This window comes from Alnus glutinosa, chromosome 14 (assembly GCF_958979055.1).
Source record: "Alnus glutinosa chromosome 14, dhAlnGlut1.1, whole genome shotgun sequence".
In the NCBI taxonomy this organism is placed as follows: domain Eukaryota; kingdom Viridiplantae; phylum Streptophyta; class Magnoliopsida; order Fagales; family Betulaceae; genus Alnus; species Alnus glutinosa.
In genome coordinates, this window is record NC_084899.1 from 1,555,443 (window position 1) to 1,573,918 (window position 18,476).

General features: G+C 34.3%; 2 protein-coding genes across 2 annotated transcripts; one reads left to right on the forward strand and one right to left on the reverse strand.

Annotated features, from left to right (window-relative positions):
* The first annotated feature begins 7,114 nt into the window (after window positions 1–7,114).
* LOC133857719 (uncharacterized) lies at window positions 7,115–9,381 on the forward strand. The gene is made up of 4 exons (XM_062293044.1): window positions 7,115–7,263; window positions 7,830–8,070; window positions 8,174–8,226; window positions 8,934–9,381. Exons 1-4 carry the CDS (start codon window positions 7,221–7,223, stop codon window positions 9,242–9,244), a joined length of 648 nt encoding a protein of 215 aa, XP_062149028.1. The 5' UTR covers window positions 7,115–7,220; the 3' UTR covers window positions 9,245–9,381.
* Window positions 9,382–10,087: 706 nt separating this feature from the next.
* On the reverse strand, window positions 10,088–12,873 carry LOC133857463 (zinc finger BED domain-containing protein RICESLEEPER 2-like). Its single transcript, XM_062292739.1, has 4 exons — window positions 12,687–12,873; window positions 12,271–12,413; window positions 10,770–12,093; window positions 10,088–10,116 (listed from the first exon to the last, which is right to left on the reverse strand). The coding sequence occupies exons 1-4, from the start codon at window positions 12,871–12,873 to the stop codon at window positions 10,088–10,090; spliced, it is 1,683 nt and encodes a 560-aa protein (XP_062148723.1).
* Window positions 12,874–18,476: the final 5,603 nt, after the last annotated feature.

The following is an 18,476-nucleotide window of genomic DNA, read 5'->3' on the forward strand; positions in this document are numbered from 1 at the left end:
AAAATCTATAAAATCAACCATCATTTAATAGAGATTGAACTAATTAATTGAGTTGAATTGAATTAAATTGGAGTTATATCTTTAAAATGTTCTGCCCATATATTCCTGAGACTACCCGTACTAGTTACAAACATGCCTAAAGACAAGGCTTGGCTAGAAGGCTACATGAAAAAACACAATCTTACTACTTTAAACACTAATAATACGCCATTTATGGGTGTTTACCTTTTTTTTTTTTTTCATAGATATGGGTGTTTACCTTTAAATGTTTTAAAACAAGAAAATTAATTTTTAATTACTAAAAATGGTCAAGCCTGACTTCCCAGCTCCCATAGACGTGTCTCAGTATTCTTTCCACGGTTGCAAGTCTACGGCAAAACTTTGAATACGAACCTTCCATGCGTTGATCACACGTCTCAAGCCAATCTGATCGATTGGGACCAGCACGCACCCTTTACCGTACCTTTTTAGGAAAATGCATGGTTCGTACAACTTTTTCCTTTATTATTATTATTATTATTTTTTAATTTATTATCTCTTTCACAACAACTTCTTTACAAGCTCACATGCACATCACATTGATTGCCGCACCGGTTTGTAAACGTGATAAGTTTAATGTGAAAAATTGTCACATGCCGATCTATATTTGAATTGAAAAATGGTACGCTTCTCAAAATTTGGTCTATCAAAATTTCATAAAATGGTAACACATTTTTTAAAATAATAAATTATATGGAATTGTGACATATCATTTAAAGATTAAATTTTGAAAAAAATAATAATATAATAAGATGTATAGCATTTCTCATTTCAATTACCGATGATAATAAGTATCATAATGGCCGTCATATTAATTTAGAACAGAAATTTCTTACAACCCACATATAAAAAAGACATGTGTTCTTTAAACATGTAAAAAACACATGCTATTTAAATAATTTGTACTTCTCACATGCCAAATGATCGACACATGTCAATTTTATATGTGAGTTGTATGAAATTTTTTACATAAGAAATTTCTTTCCATTAATTTATAATAAAAGAAGTATTATGAGTGGAATATGATTAAGGAAATGTTGACGCTTACACTTGCCGTTTTTGACACACATTTAATATTTGTGGAAGTCGTCCACGTGATTGAGGAAGAGCTAAATTAAACAATTTCAACGCGTTCATGGTGCTATCTTCAAGAATTTCCTTGTAATTTGATGCTTGTAGACGAGTCAATATGATCAGATCAGAACATCTTTGTCATTAGTGGATAATAGTAGTACGCTGTACGTAGAACTGTAGAAGATCCCCAAAGGCCAAAACTTCAAGGAAAAGGGACTATGGGCATTTAAGTAAATCCACTGTAGCATGAATAAATAAATTGCCACATCTGTCACGGTGGTTGACCGTCGGCAACAACGACGCGTACTTTGTCTTTTGCATGGTTTTGAGCTGACGCCAATTGTTGGCAACTTGGCATGTAACGGGGCCATGCCTCGTCGTTTTCACCATCGGTTCAATTATTGAACAACAGAGGCCCACTTGGCACGCCGTGTTTCCTTATGTGACCTCTGCACCGGTCCGTACTCCCCAGTATGTATAGTTCTAATTTTTACTTATTTATTTGACTCATTCAATTAAACGGGTCAAACTCTTTAATTATAATTCTTTGATTTAGTATGAATTGTGATGTTCGTTGATCATGTCAAAAGTTATCTCTCATTATGTCAAATTCGTATTATGTTGAAACATGTGCATAAAATTGTATAAGTCAATCTTAATCCGACTCATTTAAGTAAACAAGTAAGACCCCTCAACCCTAACTCTATAATCTTATGTCAAATTTGCGGGTCGTGTTAAAATTTGTCAGCCCTATTTGTTAGAAACATTGACATGGAAAAATAAGGAAAAATGAGATTAAAAAAAATATAAATAAATAAGGTGACTAAGTTAAATTAGTTTATATATATCTATTAAAATATTAATTAAATGATTTAATTTATTATTTTTTTATCATTTTAAACTTTTATAATTTAACATAATACCATAATAAAGATCTTAATTCAAACATTAACTCATGTATTATCTGCATTTACAATGTGTCGGATTAGTATTCTAATCTACTCATAAAATTCAATGCAGAAGATTAGAGTCAATTTTAGCTCGAAAGAAAACGAGACAACGCGGAGCTTGGATCACAATCTTCGATCTCCATTTTAAGTTCATTTTAGGATTCATTTTAGATTTTATAGATATGAAGTGTAGATGTTGGTACGGTGCATGATAAATATGTAACCACATTAATTGAAATTCTTTAAATAACATGATATTATGTACATTATTAAATACAATAAAATAATAATATAATTATGTGGAGCTTAGTGTGCAAAGGCGTCATAAATTCCTGCATTCAAACAATATTTTCACGAGTAATGCTACATATCATCCCTTTATCTTCATTTTGTCTTCCTAAAATTGATGTGGCTCTTAAAATTATTATTTGATCAAAATCCAATAATGATCTATCATAAATTCAATTGTGATTTCAAGAGCCACATCAATTTTGGGAGGATAAAAAGAAGGACAAGGGGATGGTATATAGCATTACTCTATTTTCACTGAGTAAGCTATTATTGGGAGAATTAAATGGGAGATTAAGGCCCGGATGATAACTAAAGGAAATTTTCAGCTACCCTCTGGAATCTGATTTGATGCAGAAAGTATAGTTTTTTTTTTTGCATCGTTGATGGTTTCGTATTTCGTAAGTGTTGGTTTATGCAACTTGTTTTGTTGCTTGTTTAATTTAGAGTTGTTGTTGGGCATGTGTGGCCAAGTTGTTTCTATTATTGTTTCTGGTAGGGCTTTGTGGGTTGTTGTCCACTCTGCCCTGTGAGTAGTTTGCCCCTGTATGGAGGGATTTTGTTGCTGTGTTGGGCTTTATAAAGGTTTTTTTCATAAAAAAAAAAAAAAAAAAAAAAAAAAAAAAAAGTGGCATAAATTGAACTACAAATTGAGTGAGAGTACTTTTGCTAGTGATCCTTTGGTTAATGCTTTTCAGATGGTGTGTTTTTTTTTTTTTGAAAAAAGAAAAAGAAAAAAATTGTTTTAATGTAACGTAAAATTGAAAATAATTTTGAGTATTTTATGTTTTGAAATGTTTATTAATATTTTTATTTTAAAAAAAGAAACAATATATATATATATATAAACTATGCATATGAGGTGTAATTTTTTCAATGGTCCATATTTAATTTTAATTTTATTTTTGAAAAAAATAGAGAGGTAGTGAAATTAAATATGGACCATTGAAAAAATTACAGAATATATGATATAGTTTTTCTACAATACTTAATCCAAATCCGTCTGTCCAAATTGTTAATGATCCGAACAACAAAATTGCTGAAAATTTCTATTCACATATGAAGTGTGTAAGATGGTAAAAAGTAATGTCATTGCCTACGGATGATCGGTGTTCAAAATGTCCAAAATATTCGTTGTGATTTTTTTTTTTTTAAAAAAAATGTATATAATAAGAAGATTAGTGCTACATATGAATATCGTATGAAACTAATGCGGCAGGGTTTAATAGCCCGTGAATCAACCATTGTTATAATGTGTAGTATATATATATATAAGAGTAAATTGTAAAATTATGGTCTAAACCCAAAACTTCTGTTCTGATACCATATTTGTTGATACAATGACCGTACACCAAATGCTCAGTGAATGAGATATATGAGGAGACAAAAGTGATTAGGAAGGCTTGCCGAGTGTGCTGGTAGAGCCACCTCTGATGCTTAAGCTAATAAGAGAGCAGAGGAAAAAATAGAACTAAAAGTGAGTAGATTCTCTTAAAGAATTTTGTAAATAAATGATATTTTAATGATAAGTAATGCTACATATTACTTTTGTGCCCCCTTTTTGTCCTTTCAAAATTGATATGACTCTTAAAATTACCATTGAATTTACAATGGACCACTTGAATTTTGATCAAATGGTAATTTTAATAGCTAGTCACAACAATTTTGGGGAGACAAAAGGATGATACAAGGGTGATATGTAACATTACTTAATATATATTAATTAACTATATAATATGTTAGTTTATGAACAAACTAGTTAGTATGTTAACTAATATACACACATATATAAATATTAAGGAACATATATAATATATATTACTTAATTATTATTACACATGTATAAATTTATATAACTCATTTTTAGTAATATATTAATATATATTTGTACGTATATATATACAAAAGAGATATGAACGACTCGGATTAACACGTTGAACGAGCGCTTCGGTTCAGCTTCAAACGAAGTGAACTCGGGAATTCCTATCGAGTTTTATCGAGCGAGTCAGGTATGTATCACTTACGAATCGAGTGAATTTCTACATTAATAAGCGAGTTTATACAATATCAAATTTGAATTTGAATCGGAATAAACTAAGCGGGTATCGAGTAAATTGTCGAATAAACTAGTGTGTTTACATGCTTACGGCCCTAGAAAAGGCGAAGGGAACGAAGATGAGCAGAACCTCTGGTTGACAAGTTCAATTAGCCGCCTCAAACTAAAAGTTTGCTGAACTCTTCGCTTGGATGCATAAAGTATCAACAATTCCGACAATTCCCATTGCCTTTTGGAATGCCTCACAGAATTCATGTAAAATTCACGTTCCATCATATGTTTTTGAATTTGACCTTCATATTCAACGGCGTATGCCGTTGAACATTCATAAATAAATAAATAAAAATATGCATTTATGTTTTCACCAAATACAGTGCTGGGTTTAATCATATCTCTTGAGCAATGAGCATATGTGTTGGGTAATTATCCTTTCCCAAATCGAAAATGGGCCTTCAGGGCGGCCCAGTCCAACCAAGCCCAATAGGTCGGCCCAACCTATTGATCAAATCCTCCTCGGATGGTGAATTCCTGTTTGGGGAAAGGGTTGGCTCTTTGGAGAGAAGCCAATGTCAAGTATTTGGGACCGTTTGGTGTTCGGAACTTCATGCCCTAGGCACAAAATTGTACAAAGTGCGTACTTCACGAACAACCGCAACGAATTCAAGGTGGAGTATCCCCGCATTTATTAAGATATTTGAACATTTATTAGATAAGAGATTAGATTGTCAAATCAGGTCAGAAGACATGGTGGATAACAGCGTTACGCGTCGCTCTTCAGGCCGGCTCATCATGCCAAGAGGTCAGAACATCATAAATAGCTGTCAATCATGTCACATCTGATCACTATTTACCCACGCTAAGTGAGCAGTACGTAGTCTGAAGATTGAAAAAGTTCACACGTGCAGATTCGTGAAAAATAGGTAGTATAAATAGAAACTACAAATCTGGTAACACCTAACTTCTAAGATAGCATTTACTTTCATTCTCTAGAATATTCACCGACTTTACCATCGAAGAAAGCGTCCCAAATCAACTCCCAACAAGTATTTATTGTTGTGCAGGTCATAACACACATAGCTTAGCAGGCCAGCTTGAATATCCGTCCCGATAAAGAACCAGTCATACGCTGACATGCCACAATTCAGAAAGTCTAGCAACAATATGTAATATAAATCAAGAAATATTATTCTTATATGTTCATTAAGAGTGAACGATGAAACTTGTGCCGCTTTTGTTCTTGAAATTTAAATAATTATTTTATTGGGCGTGAAAACTTCGACTTTTTTCTTTTTGCTCACGTTGAAATTGTTTGTTTCTTTAGAGTATTCAAACTTGGTCTTATTCAGGGCTAAGTTTGGGCCTGAGTTGCAGATCGGATAGAGTGGGACAGTAAAAGTTTCCAACTACATGACGGAACTTGAAATTTGAGTCATTGGGCCACAGGCCTGATAAAGATGGTGACTCATATCTTGAACGATGAAGCAATCCTTTATTTATTTATTTATTTGACGAGAAAGTACTCTTTATTATAAAGTTTTTAAGATTGACCTAAATTACGAATAACTTCCTGCAGTATAAAAAATTATTGTTTGTAGGGTTCTTGTGGTAAATTAAAATTACGAATCACTCCATGAAGTCGTTTTCCATCCACAAAGTTAGCAGAAACCGTTAGGTTGTCACGTTAGACTAATAAAAACGTGACACGTATCACTCTTAATAAGAAAAATATATTAATATATTAAAAATTAAAAACCTAAAATTCTTTATTTTAAAAAATTAGGTTTTGAAAAGGGGTGGCCTGGCCACCCGCACCCGCACGCCACCCCTAGAGGATGCCGACAGTGGTGCGCAGCCACTCCTAAAGGAATCTAGGAGTAGCCGTGCGCCACCCCTGTACTCTCTAGCGGTGGTGCGCGGCCACCCTCATTGGCAGGGGGTGGCTACCTAACCTTTTCTAAAATCTATTTTTTTTAAAAAAAAAAAATTAAAAAATGAATTTTAGGTTTTTAATATATTAATATATTTTTTTTATTAGAAATGACAGGTGTCGCGTTTTTATTGGTCTGACGTGGCAGCCTAACGGTTTCTGTTAACTTTGTAGATGGAAAACGATTCCATAGAGTGATTCGTAATTTTAGTTTACCACAATGACTCTACAATAATTTTTTATATCACATGGAGTGATTCGTAATTTAGACCAATCTCAGATATCAATGGTACAATTATTCTTTTAATTGAGAACAATATATATGCATATAGTAAAAAAATTAACCACCTATCTAAAAAAAAAAAGAAACCACTTGTTACTATAGATGTAGGCACTCTGTCGAGAATCTGGATTCTTAGTAATTTAAAAACTTTCTCCTAGCTATTTGCTGTGGAATTTCAAGCCATCCAACCAAACAAAATTTGGAAATCTCTCTATTCCACTTCTGTAGGTATTGCTTTCTCTCCATTTTGTCTCCATCAGTTACAGATTGGACAGGCTTGGACAATATGTTTCCAACTACATGACTGAACTTGAAAATTGGACCCATTGGGCCATATACCCTTATTCGGAATCAAATATGGCAACCCTTGAGTGGTGACACCTGGCCGAGTGCAAGGTTCACAAACTTTTATACTTGCAGCTGATCGAAGCCGCGATGCCGGAGTGGGGCCAAAAGGCCAAAGCTGCTTTGTCCAATCTGGCATACGCACCACCTCATTCCCACGTGTTGATTGTATTCTATATTCTTAGCGTCCTCGGACCGCCTGGCATAACATCCTACCCGAGTCTGAACCAGAACCTCTGTGCGCGCCCACAAACTCAGATGGCCGAATCCAAACCAGACCCAATAGCACAATCTCTGTCAGGTACGATTTTCTTGCTCATTCTCATTCTCATACCGTTCCTTGTGCTGGGCCTATTTTTTCGTTGTTTGGAAATGAAAATATGCAACGTTAAGTTTGGAGAAATGGGGATCCAATCGAGTTTGCCTGCTTACGCTTTTTATGGAATCAAATTGTGCATATATATTTCTCTAAATGGTTTCTTATAGTCTATCGTTAATGGGTTTTCTTTCTCAAATCCTTTCTTATTGGAACGGTTCTTTTGATTATAGTAGTAAAGTATGGAGGCCAAAATAAGGGTGCGTTTTGCCCGCCATTTCGCTGGTGAATCGCGTGTTCTTCAACAAAATCGCAGAAAGTATCGGTTTGAGAGTTGGTTTGAAAAAAATAACAGTTTGAAAACGTGAAAAAATCTGCTTTGCAAGGAAAGTTTTAAAGGCTGAAGGACAATTTTACCAAACACTGATTATTTGTGTTAAGTCAAATTTTCAAACTTCTAAACCAAACCAAACACACGCTATGCATGATGTGCGTGCTGGTGAGCATGTCAATCGCATGTAGGAATTTATCATTTCTTTGATTGCTAGCAGATACTGAAGTAAAAGCACCGAATTTGTTTGAAAGAGCAAAGGAAGAGATTGAAGCAATTTTGCACTCTGAGAAATCGCCTCACCATCACAAGGAAACTCATGGCAAGCGAAATGACATTGATGAGAACACCCCATTAGACGATGTTAGAGCCCCAAATGTGTTTGACAGAGCAAAAGAGGAGTTTGAGGCTCTCGTTGAAGCGATCCGTCCCAGGAAAGAGTCTCCAACCCATGAAAGACGGTTCGAATTCACTAGTTATCCATGGGACTAAAATCAAGGAGCTAATATTAGATTTTCGTATGCTTGGATTGCTTTCTCAGTGTTCTTTGATATTTAATTGCAGGGATGAAACTACAAAGACACAGTCCAAGCAGGGTGAAGCAGATTCTCTATCAGGTAAACTATTTTTTGAAATGTTGTTTATACTGTATAAGTTAGTGTGACAAGGTCAGTTTAGAAAGAAATCAGATGATGGTTTTCGTTCTACTTTGAAATGAAACTTGAGCAATCATGGCTTTGGCATTTTTGTGGGTTTTTTTTACTATAATTGTTTGCATGGCATTCCTTAGTTTCTCATTCTTTCAAATTTGCCATTATCATTCGGGCTTTGCAATGCTCTCTGAGGGCAACGAGCTTTTAATGATCAAGTACTTGAAGTGTTTGTTATTGTGTTTGCCATTATCATTCATTTTTTTTTCCCTCAAACATTTCTCTTGTATAACTGCCTTCTACAAAGGTTGCACCTTTTTCAACTGTTATAATTAATAGATTACTTGGTGCAAAAATTTCATGGTACTAATTTTTCTTCATGACCAAGAAATTTATGTTGATTACTTTTTTTTTTTTTTTAATCTTCCATAAACATTCTATACCAATCGCTCTAGGTGGTCACTGTTTGTGTTTTTATTCTATGGATACTTTGCTGCTCTCATTGATAGGAATTATCAGACTATTTCCACCATTATTTATATTAAGGAATGATCACACCATGCATCGATAAAAAATATTCATATCACTTTGTTGCTTGTTGGCTTCATATTCTTTGTGTAAAGACTTCAAAGCCTACACCTAGTCTTCTTAATTGGATGCTTTTATACTGGCAGAGAACAACGTTAAGGAGCCCAATTATAGTGACAGAACTAAGAAAAAGATTGAAGCAATTACACACAATCATCATAAAGAAACTCATGGAACAAGTGATGATATTGATGAGAAAACCCCAATATATGATGTGAAAGCTCCAAATGTTTTTGAAAGAGCAAAAGAAGAAATTGAAGCTGTTATTGAAACAGTTCATCCAAAGAAAGAAAAAAGAAATTCTGTTTCGTCACCGCGTAAAGAAGGTGGATTCATGTTCTCTATTGGAAGAACATTGGAAAAAGTTTGCTCTCCTCGGGGTAGTGTGAGAGATTAATGGTGAATTATATGGCAAACTTTTGGTTCTACTTGATTTCTTTTTTATTTATAGACCATTCACATACAAATACATGCTTTTAAGCCGTTCTCACTGCTCATTCCCTTATTCAAAGACATGAATTTATTGTTTGTTTTCTCGTTGCTGAATTTGTTTCATTCTCATAATGTATTTCTGCTGAAATTTTCAGGATTTTCTTTGTCAATTTGTTAGAGTAAATATTCAGATCGATTTGGTTTTAGCAAATTAAATAGTGGTAAAAGTTGGGAAGGGTTGTGGGTGTTAGGGGTGTGCACGGGGCGGGGCGGGGCGGGTTTCCGCCCTTTTTTGCCCCGCCCCGCGCACATGCGGGTTGGGTAAAGAAGACCCGCAAACATCAACGAGTGATGGTATCCGTGCGGGGCGGATCTGCTCGGGGCGGGGGGCGCGGGTTTGCCGGGCGGGGCGGGTTGGATTAAGTAGGGGCAATTTCGTAAATTTTTTATTAAATTTTAAAACTGTAAAACTGAATAAATATTGATTTTGCTGTTATAAAAAAAAAAAAAAAAAAATTTAAAAAAAAAAATTATTCTTTTTGTATATAAAAACCTGATTAACCATGTAAAGTGTAAAATAAATTAAAAGTTTAAAAGCCCATTTCAATAATTAAACATTTTTTTTTAATAAATCAACAATTCAAAATCAGCACTCACTAGTCACTATTCAGCAAGTACACAGGATTTTTTTTTTTTTTTTTTTTTTTTTTAAGTAAATATAAAAATCAACATTCAAAGTTAATAATATAATCAACAAATCAATAATTCTAACAAAATCTTCAGCATCCACACAATGATTTAAAATATGTTACATTTCAGCATCTATCAAACTAAATCCTAATTAAAACATACACAAACATAAACAACATTAAATCTTCAACATCTATCAAACTAAATCCTAATTAAAACATACACAAATATAAACAACATTAAATCTTCAGCATCTATCAAACTAAATCCTAATTAAAACATACACAAATATAAACAACATTAAATCTTCAACATCTATCAAACTAAATCCTAATTAAAACATACACAAACATAAACAACATTAAATCTTCAGCATCTATCAAACTAAATCCTAATTAAAACATACACAAATATAAACATAACAAGCAAAAGCAACCTACCTCCCACCCAAACAAGCAACACATTAACCTTAAGTTACAGATTCAGCAGTAAAATTGTAAAACACAAACAAATCAAACTAGTAGGCTAGTAGCACACATTAACACATAAAACTTAAGTTACATTAAAAATAAAGTAAAAGATAATAGCAAAATAAAAAAGGCAACTTCAATCTTCACGTCACTTATCCTCCTCAAGTAACATATTGATTTTCTTCGAAGTTATTTTTACAAAGAATGAAAAAAGAAAAAGAAAAAAAGAATTACATTCTCAATTGAAACTGATAATTAGAATTTTTCAATTTGTAAATATTAAATATCAAAATAAATTAAGAAGTGAATATTGAATAACATAAATCTTACCTGAATCGAGCTTATAACTTTCAGGATCTTCAATCATCTCTGTGTCACAACCATTGCCATTGCTCAAGGGTTTTGATCTTAGCCAATTTTGTGCACATACCAATGCTTCAACTGTTTTGGGGGCCAATGAACTTCGAAAAGAATCCAATACACGCCCTCCAATGCTAAACGTCGACTCTGAAGCAACTGTAGTAATGGGAATGGCCAACACAATCCATGCTATTTTGGCAAGTACTGGGAATTTGGATGAGTTCACCTTCCACCAATTTAAAATATCAAAATTCACATTTGGTTTTTCAACATCTTCCATCAAATACCGATCTATCTCCGATTTGTTATGAACATCACTTTTTGAAGTTAGGTAATTATGAAACTTGTTCATGAAGTGAAGTGAAAGGTTATCAGTTTCTTCTATCATTGAGGAACCTTGAGGGCATGCATAATCACTACCATGTTCAACTTGAGATGAAGTCTCTCCAGCATCAAAGTGATCATATAATTTTTGAAGGTAGTGCTTCAATTTTTTCACCATATTAGTACACTGCTCCTCATTAAGAACATCCTTGAACCAAAATTCCAATGACCCCAATTTGGTTCGTGGATCAAGTATGACAGCAACAAACATAAACACATTCACCTTATCTAAATCCCCCCAATACTTATTATACTTCATCATTATTCTCTCTGCCATAGAACTCAACACATAATCACCACTATCACGATACAATTGTATATGCATTTGAATGCCACAAATTTCTTGCCAATACATATTAGAAGTCACATACAAAGACCCTGAAAGTCGCAATGTGGCATCATAAAAAAGTTTGAGAAACTTGAGAAAAGTCCTAATACGATCCCAGTCATCATAATTAGGAGGTCCCAAACCTTTTTTAGCATTCTTTTCCTCAGTCAACGAAAGCACATAATTCCCATCATACTCTTCCAAAAGATCAAAAGCACTCTGACATTTTTCAGCACCTTCTAACATCTTAAAGGTGGAGTTCCATCTAGTTGGAACATCAAGACACAATAAACCCTTGAAAGCAATTTTTTCCCTTTCCATACAATATTTGAAGTTGTCAAATCTTTGGGGAGAAGACTTCACATACTTTACTGCACTTCTAACCTTCACAATGGACTCATCAACCTCTTTCAAACCATCAGACACAATCAGATTTAAAATATGTGCACAACACCTCACATGAATAAATTGATTATCCAATATGGCACCAGTCTTATGAGCCGTTCTCTTCCTCAAGTATTCCAAAGCGGTATCATTAGAAGAAGCATTGTCAACTGTGATAGTGAAAATGCTACTAATACCCTACTCAAGCATACATGACTCAATCTTTTGTCCAATGGTCTCACCTTTGTGGTTATGAAGTAAACAAAAGTTCAAAATTCTTTTGTACAAATTCCAATTACTATCAATAAAATGAGCAGTGATGCACATGTAATTCAGGTTCTGTACCGAAGTCCAACTATCAGTGGTAAGACAAACCTGAATATCGGATGTCAAGCACATTGCCCTCAATTTTTCCTTCTCCAACATATAAAGCCTAACACAATCTCTCATCATAGTATAACGGGAAGGAATTGAATACCTAGGTTCCACTGTCTTCATGAAGTTTTGAAACCCTTCACCTTCCACAAATTTAAATGGTAACTCATCCATAATAATCATCTGTGAAATTGATTCTCTTATTTTTGTAGCATTATACCTGGTAAAAACAAGATTACCACATGTCCCTTCGCCCACTACCCCTTGTCCTTCCCTCTTAACCTAAAAACTCAACTTTGTTTGGGACTTATCAAATCTACCAGGATAGTTTTTACAACTTTTCCTGATATGTTGTAACATGGATGAGGTACCGTGGCTTCTAGGGTGACAACTAAACAATGTCTTACAATAATTACATTGTGGTTTAGGATCCTTGGGATCACTCTCCTCTAACCTAGTAAAATGTTTCCAAACCTTTGATGTTTGCTCAGATTTCTTAGGTTTGTGTGGGACAGCTAAACTTGGATTTTGAGAGCCAGAAGTTCCTGTAGATCCAACCCCAACCCCAACACAGTCAACATTATCATTCAACATGGGAGGCATGGTACATTGGTACTGTCCAAAAGACTAGGTGCAGATGACGCAGAACTAGAATCAATAGTATTATGACAACGAGTTGAATTATCATCCATGACTTGAGTCTACAACTCTACATTAAGTGGGAAAAAAAAAAAAAAAAAACATAATCAATAGCAAGCTAAACATAATTAAGCTGAACTTTTATAATCTTATTTAAGAGATTAAAAACAGCAAGCTAAACATAATTATTGATTAAGCTGAACTTTAAATCATACCAAACAAAGTTATGGAATTGAACTTGTAAAAAGTACGATTTAGACCAACAAAGGCAGGAATATAAAAATTAACAACAACCTAAACATAATTACTAATTAAGCTGAACTTTAAATCAAATTATTTAAAAAAATAGATCTACCTTTATGTCCATTTTTCAAATTAACCTAGCTAGCTAGGTTAAAAACCAAAACAATTCCATTGATGGGGTTGATATATAACATGATATTAGTATAGATCAGAATCATCAGATAGAATCTCTCCACAAAGACCAATACACAATATTGTTAAAGCTAGCTAACATATATATAGACAAAATTAAGTATTAATTACAGCCAAAATTTTACAAGATGTTTCTTCTTTTCCAATTAAAATTAAACCAGAGATCATAACCTCGAAAGAGGTCCAAACCACTTGGAACGAAACGATGATTGATAAGAAAGCAACACCAGAATCAGCACCAAAAAGAAGCATCATCATTTATATACATTTATTAATATGAGATAATAGTGTTCAATCATGATAGCATCATCAATGATTGTCAAAACATACAAACATTTCTCAGGAACCAACTCAACCAAGCAGGCAAGCATTGATAATTTTTTTTAAAAAAAAATAAAAATAAAACAAATAAATAAACAAAGCCCCTCCGCCACCCGTAGCTTGAACCCAATACCATCGGTCCTAAACTAGGCAATGTAACAATAGCAGTAAAACCCATTACTGAAACAAGATTGACACAAACAAATATTTACAAGTTTACAACAGGATTTTTTGGAGTATTTTTTTAACAAATCTTAGAACTTAGAAGTTAGAAGGTACCTTGTGGTCGCCGGTCGGAGACTTGGAGCCCTTGGCCGTGCAGTTGTAGGCTACAATAAATTCAAACATGAAATTAAGTTAATAAACTGAAATATAAAAGCAAAGACAATTAAATATGAAATATCGGTGTCAGAGAAAAGAAAAAAGACTACCAAGAAATGAAGATCGGCGTAGATGGATTAGGGGTAGACTTAAGCCTGGTAGTGGACTAGTGGTAGCGGCGGCGCAAGGTGAGACTGTGAAACTGTGAGGGGTTGAGGGCACTGATGGGGTGGAAGGGCCGAAGAGGCGAAAAGGAAGCGCCAGCGTGGACCGTGGTGACTGGTAGTGGTGCCGTTCAGTGAATCAGTGAAGACACTGAAGAGTGAAGTCTGAAGAAGTGAAGAAGAGAATATAGGAGGGGGCGGCGCCTAGGTTAACTTTAGTTTTAGGGTTTTTTGACTTTTTTTTTTTTTTTTTTCCTACGGTGCGGGGCGGGGCGGGTCGGGTCCCCCGATATTTTCGCTAATCCGAACTCACAAACCGCACTGCACCGTGCGGTTTGCTAAACAGAAAGCCGGGATCCGCTTATAAGGGGTGCGGGCAGATTAAGTTTAGGGGCAGGGGTGGGTTGGCGGTTCGGGTCGGGTTTCCGCGGGTCTGCCCAGCCCTAGTGGGTGTAGCATGTATTGTACACCTATTTTGGTTTGCTTTTCAGGTTGAACAATTTTACACCATGCTACAGTATAAGACTATTTACCGAAAGATGCAATTTTATTATATTTTCCTAATAATAATGGGTTTACAAGTGGGTCTTTTCCATGTTGATAAGGATGGAAGAAAATATGGGGAATTTGTGGGAATACTAAAAAAATAAAAAATTGTGGGAAGCGAATCATTTAGCTACTTGGTGTTCCCTCAAGTTGGACACATCTGCGTGGGAAGCGACCCGTGTGGCAACTTTTTTTTTTTTTTTTGAAGATGGCTTGTATTACGCAGGAGAAAATAACATAATAGACTCAGAGATAATATAACCCGACAAGCAAGAGGGGCAGGACTGGAACCAAACGCAATTCTACGGGTGAGAGACCGCATATTTCGCTAAGGTGTGTGCGACCTTGTTCCCTTCACGATTTACATGATTGACTGACCAACAATCGAAACTTCTTAATAACAATCGAGTTTCACCTATCAAGTTATCAAGATTGCCTTCATCCTCAATCACCCGGTTAAGCTCCTCCACGATCTCCAAAGCATCTCCCTCTAGGATCACAGACCGAAGCCCCAGATACAAACCAAATTCAGCACATAGTCTAGCCCCATAAGCCTCCGCCACTGAGGGATCCGAGATATAACGCTGGAAAGAACACATAGCCGCCATAACCTTACCTTCAGAATCACGGGTCACAATACCCACCCCTATCAATTTCTGCTTCTTGTACACTTTACTTTTAGTTTTATCTAATTTTTGTTGGCATACCACTATTAATTAATTTTTGAATTTTTTTTTTTCTCTAAAAAAAATACTGATTCAAGGATTGATCAACAGTGTTGCATCAACAAAATAGAACAAAAATGTGATACATGGTATGACATGACACTGTTAATTAGTTTTTTTTTCTTTATTTTTAAAAAAGAATAATTCAAGGACTAATTAGTAATCTCACGTCAACAAAATAAAATTAAAATGTGATACATTGCATTTCTGGGTAGTTTGCTCATCTAAGCTTTTTTGTGGCATTTTGTAGAGATATATAATATAATAAATAGTAGAAGACAAATCATTCCACGCACGCGTAGTTGGTTTGCAAGTTGCAACAGGCAATCACTTTCAAATACGTTTAGAGTACATTAATTTCCTAACTTATCTCTAAGTTTATCAACTAAGATTATCATGAAAAGAATACGTGAACAATTTCAAGTAATTTTTACTTGCGACCATAATAATATTGAATTTGTTCATAGCATATTATTAAAATCACACTAAAATAAAAGACAGAAAAAAAAAATGTTAGGTGATAGTGATACTTTTTTTTTTTTTTTTTTTAAGAAATCCCTTTCAATATATTAAAAGAGACGGAACTGGTCAAATGTGCAGGGTTACAAAGAATCCCTAATACACCAAGTCAGAGACACCGCGGTGAGAGTTTCCTCCACCCATGCCAAATAGACAAAGACCATAACAAAATAAAGCTGCTCAAAAACCTAGACAAACAGAAAGATACCTCTACATAACTTATACCGCTGCTAGATCTAGGAGAAGGCTTTTGCAGATCAGGTTTTGATCTTAAACAAACAACACAGCAGTCACATTAACAACAACCAGACACAATCAAAGATAAAGAAAAAACTACAAATGCACAAGACGGACCATTTCCCCACTTTTCCATTTTGCTCGACGGTTTGCAGATTCCAGAAAATCTGGAAATCGCTCCTGGAAAAACGCCTTGATTACCCCTAAAGCCACGCTCAAAAATAGCGCCCGAATCATCGTTACAGCACCGCCGAAATCGAAGAATCAGGAAACGCCAAAATCCCCGAACCCCTTTCGCCATAAAACTGCCGTTCCAGTGATAGTGATACTTGTTCTAAAAGCTTAAATTTGAAGAAAATAGTTAATTTAATATGAGAAATGCTAGGGGTATCAAAAATTTTACAAAGAGATGATTACCAAGATGATGTGGAAATGATCAAAACAATTAATAAAAAGAAATGCTACAAGTACCAATGAATAAGCTTCGCATCATCTTAGTACCCATCTTTTAGTAAAAGATTTGGTATCTCTAGCATTTCTCATTTAATATTCTAAAACTCTCTTCACGTGTGGGTTCAAACTATTTATCATCAAGTAAGGCTTAATATGTGTAATATTTAACTAAAATGTGGTTAATTGTAGAATCATAGTTTGAACTCATAATCTCGACTCTGATATCGTGTATGTTATGATTATTGGAATAACTTCACAAAAGGGTACTGAGCTATCACACGTTTTGACGGAAGGATACCGAACTATCATTTCTCTTGAACCAGGGTATTAAATTATCAAAAACCTTCGAATAAGGGTATTCCGTCAGCTTTGGATGTTAAATTCTGACGGAATACCCAAAATGTCCCTCTTCTTTTTCTTAAAAAAAAAAAATGCTAGGATTTAAGTGTTGGTCAGAATTTAACGGAATTTGCAGAAATATCTATGCTTGAATCTTTGAAAAAAATTTATAATTTTTTTAAAAAAATAAACACCGGAGTATTTTATGAATTTTGGCATAATTTAACTCCAAAAGCTAACGGAATATCTTTATTTGAGGATTTTTGATAGTTTTATATCTCAATTCGAGAGAAATGATAGTTTGGTATATTTCCGTCAAAACGAGTGATAGTTCAATACCTTTTGTGAAGTTATCCTATGATTATTTGATGCCAATTCTATAAATATAAGCGCAATTAAAAATTTGGGAGAGTTATCATTTACTATTCTGGTTGAAGCGAGTAATTTCGTTTGAGGAATGCTAACATTCCAATACTTTTTTGTAAAATTTAGTTTCAAGATGATGTGTCACAATCTCATGAGATTTATCTTTTTGAAAAATATACTACAATTTTATAAGATTGTGACACATCACATTAAAATTAAATTTTTTAAAAAAATATTGAGATGCCTAGCCTTTCCCATTTCGTTTTACTTATTTATTTATTTATCAATGTGTCTTCCTCTTGCCTCTTGGTAGGCCGGGGAACGGGATCACAACGTTCAGTACGTCGATCACCAAGCAAAAGACAAAAGCGCTGAAGAATGGGAAACACGAAAACGGCTTCAACGCCACACATCAGAAGATTATCTTTTTCTCCATGGCCGGTGATACTGTGATAGCTGCTAAGTGACATCCTGGCTACTGACTACTGACTACTGACTATTCAGGGTCAAGGTTAGCGGGCCATAGCTTTTGGATAAAATTCTCCTTTCTCTTTATTGAGATCAGGTGTAATATGTCTATTAAAAAAAAATAAAAAAAAATAAAAGGAGAAAAAAGAAAAGAGATCAGGTGTGATATATAGGATATTAAATGAAAGGTCCAGATCAAACAAATAATTAAAGAAAAAAAAAGGTTGATTTGGTGGATTTTGGGATTGGGATTGGTGAAAGTAGTCGCACCACCTCCGGCGACCATCCTCAAGCGGTCCTAACAATTACTTTTGTTTTATTGTCATGTTGCATCATATACAAAATCCTATGTGTTGCATGGATTTCAATCCAATGCACAATTCTGCACTATGATTAGAGTTAAAGGTTTTTTTTTAACAGGATTGTTACATGCAATTCAAAGTGTGTACTCTAAAATGCCCTATTTATGACGTGGCAATAAAAATTAAATGAAGATTTTTACATTTAAGTCAAAGTATGCACCTGATAATAACGCTTAGAAATGAAAGTCAAATTTTTCTATCGGTAAAAGAGACGTTAGACATTATTCTTTAGTCCATATCTTTTACAAATTAATTATTGATTTTGTAAATTAGAAAGAAAAAAGAAAAAAAATTTGTTGATACAGTTTTTC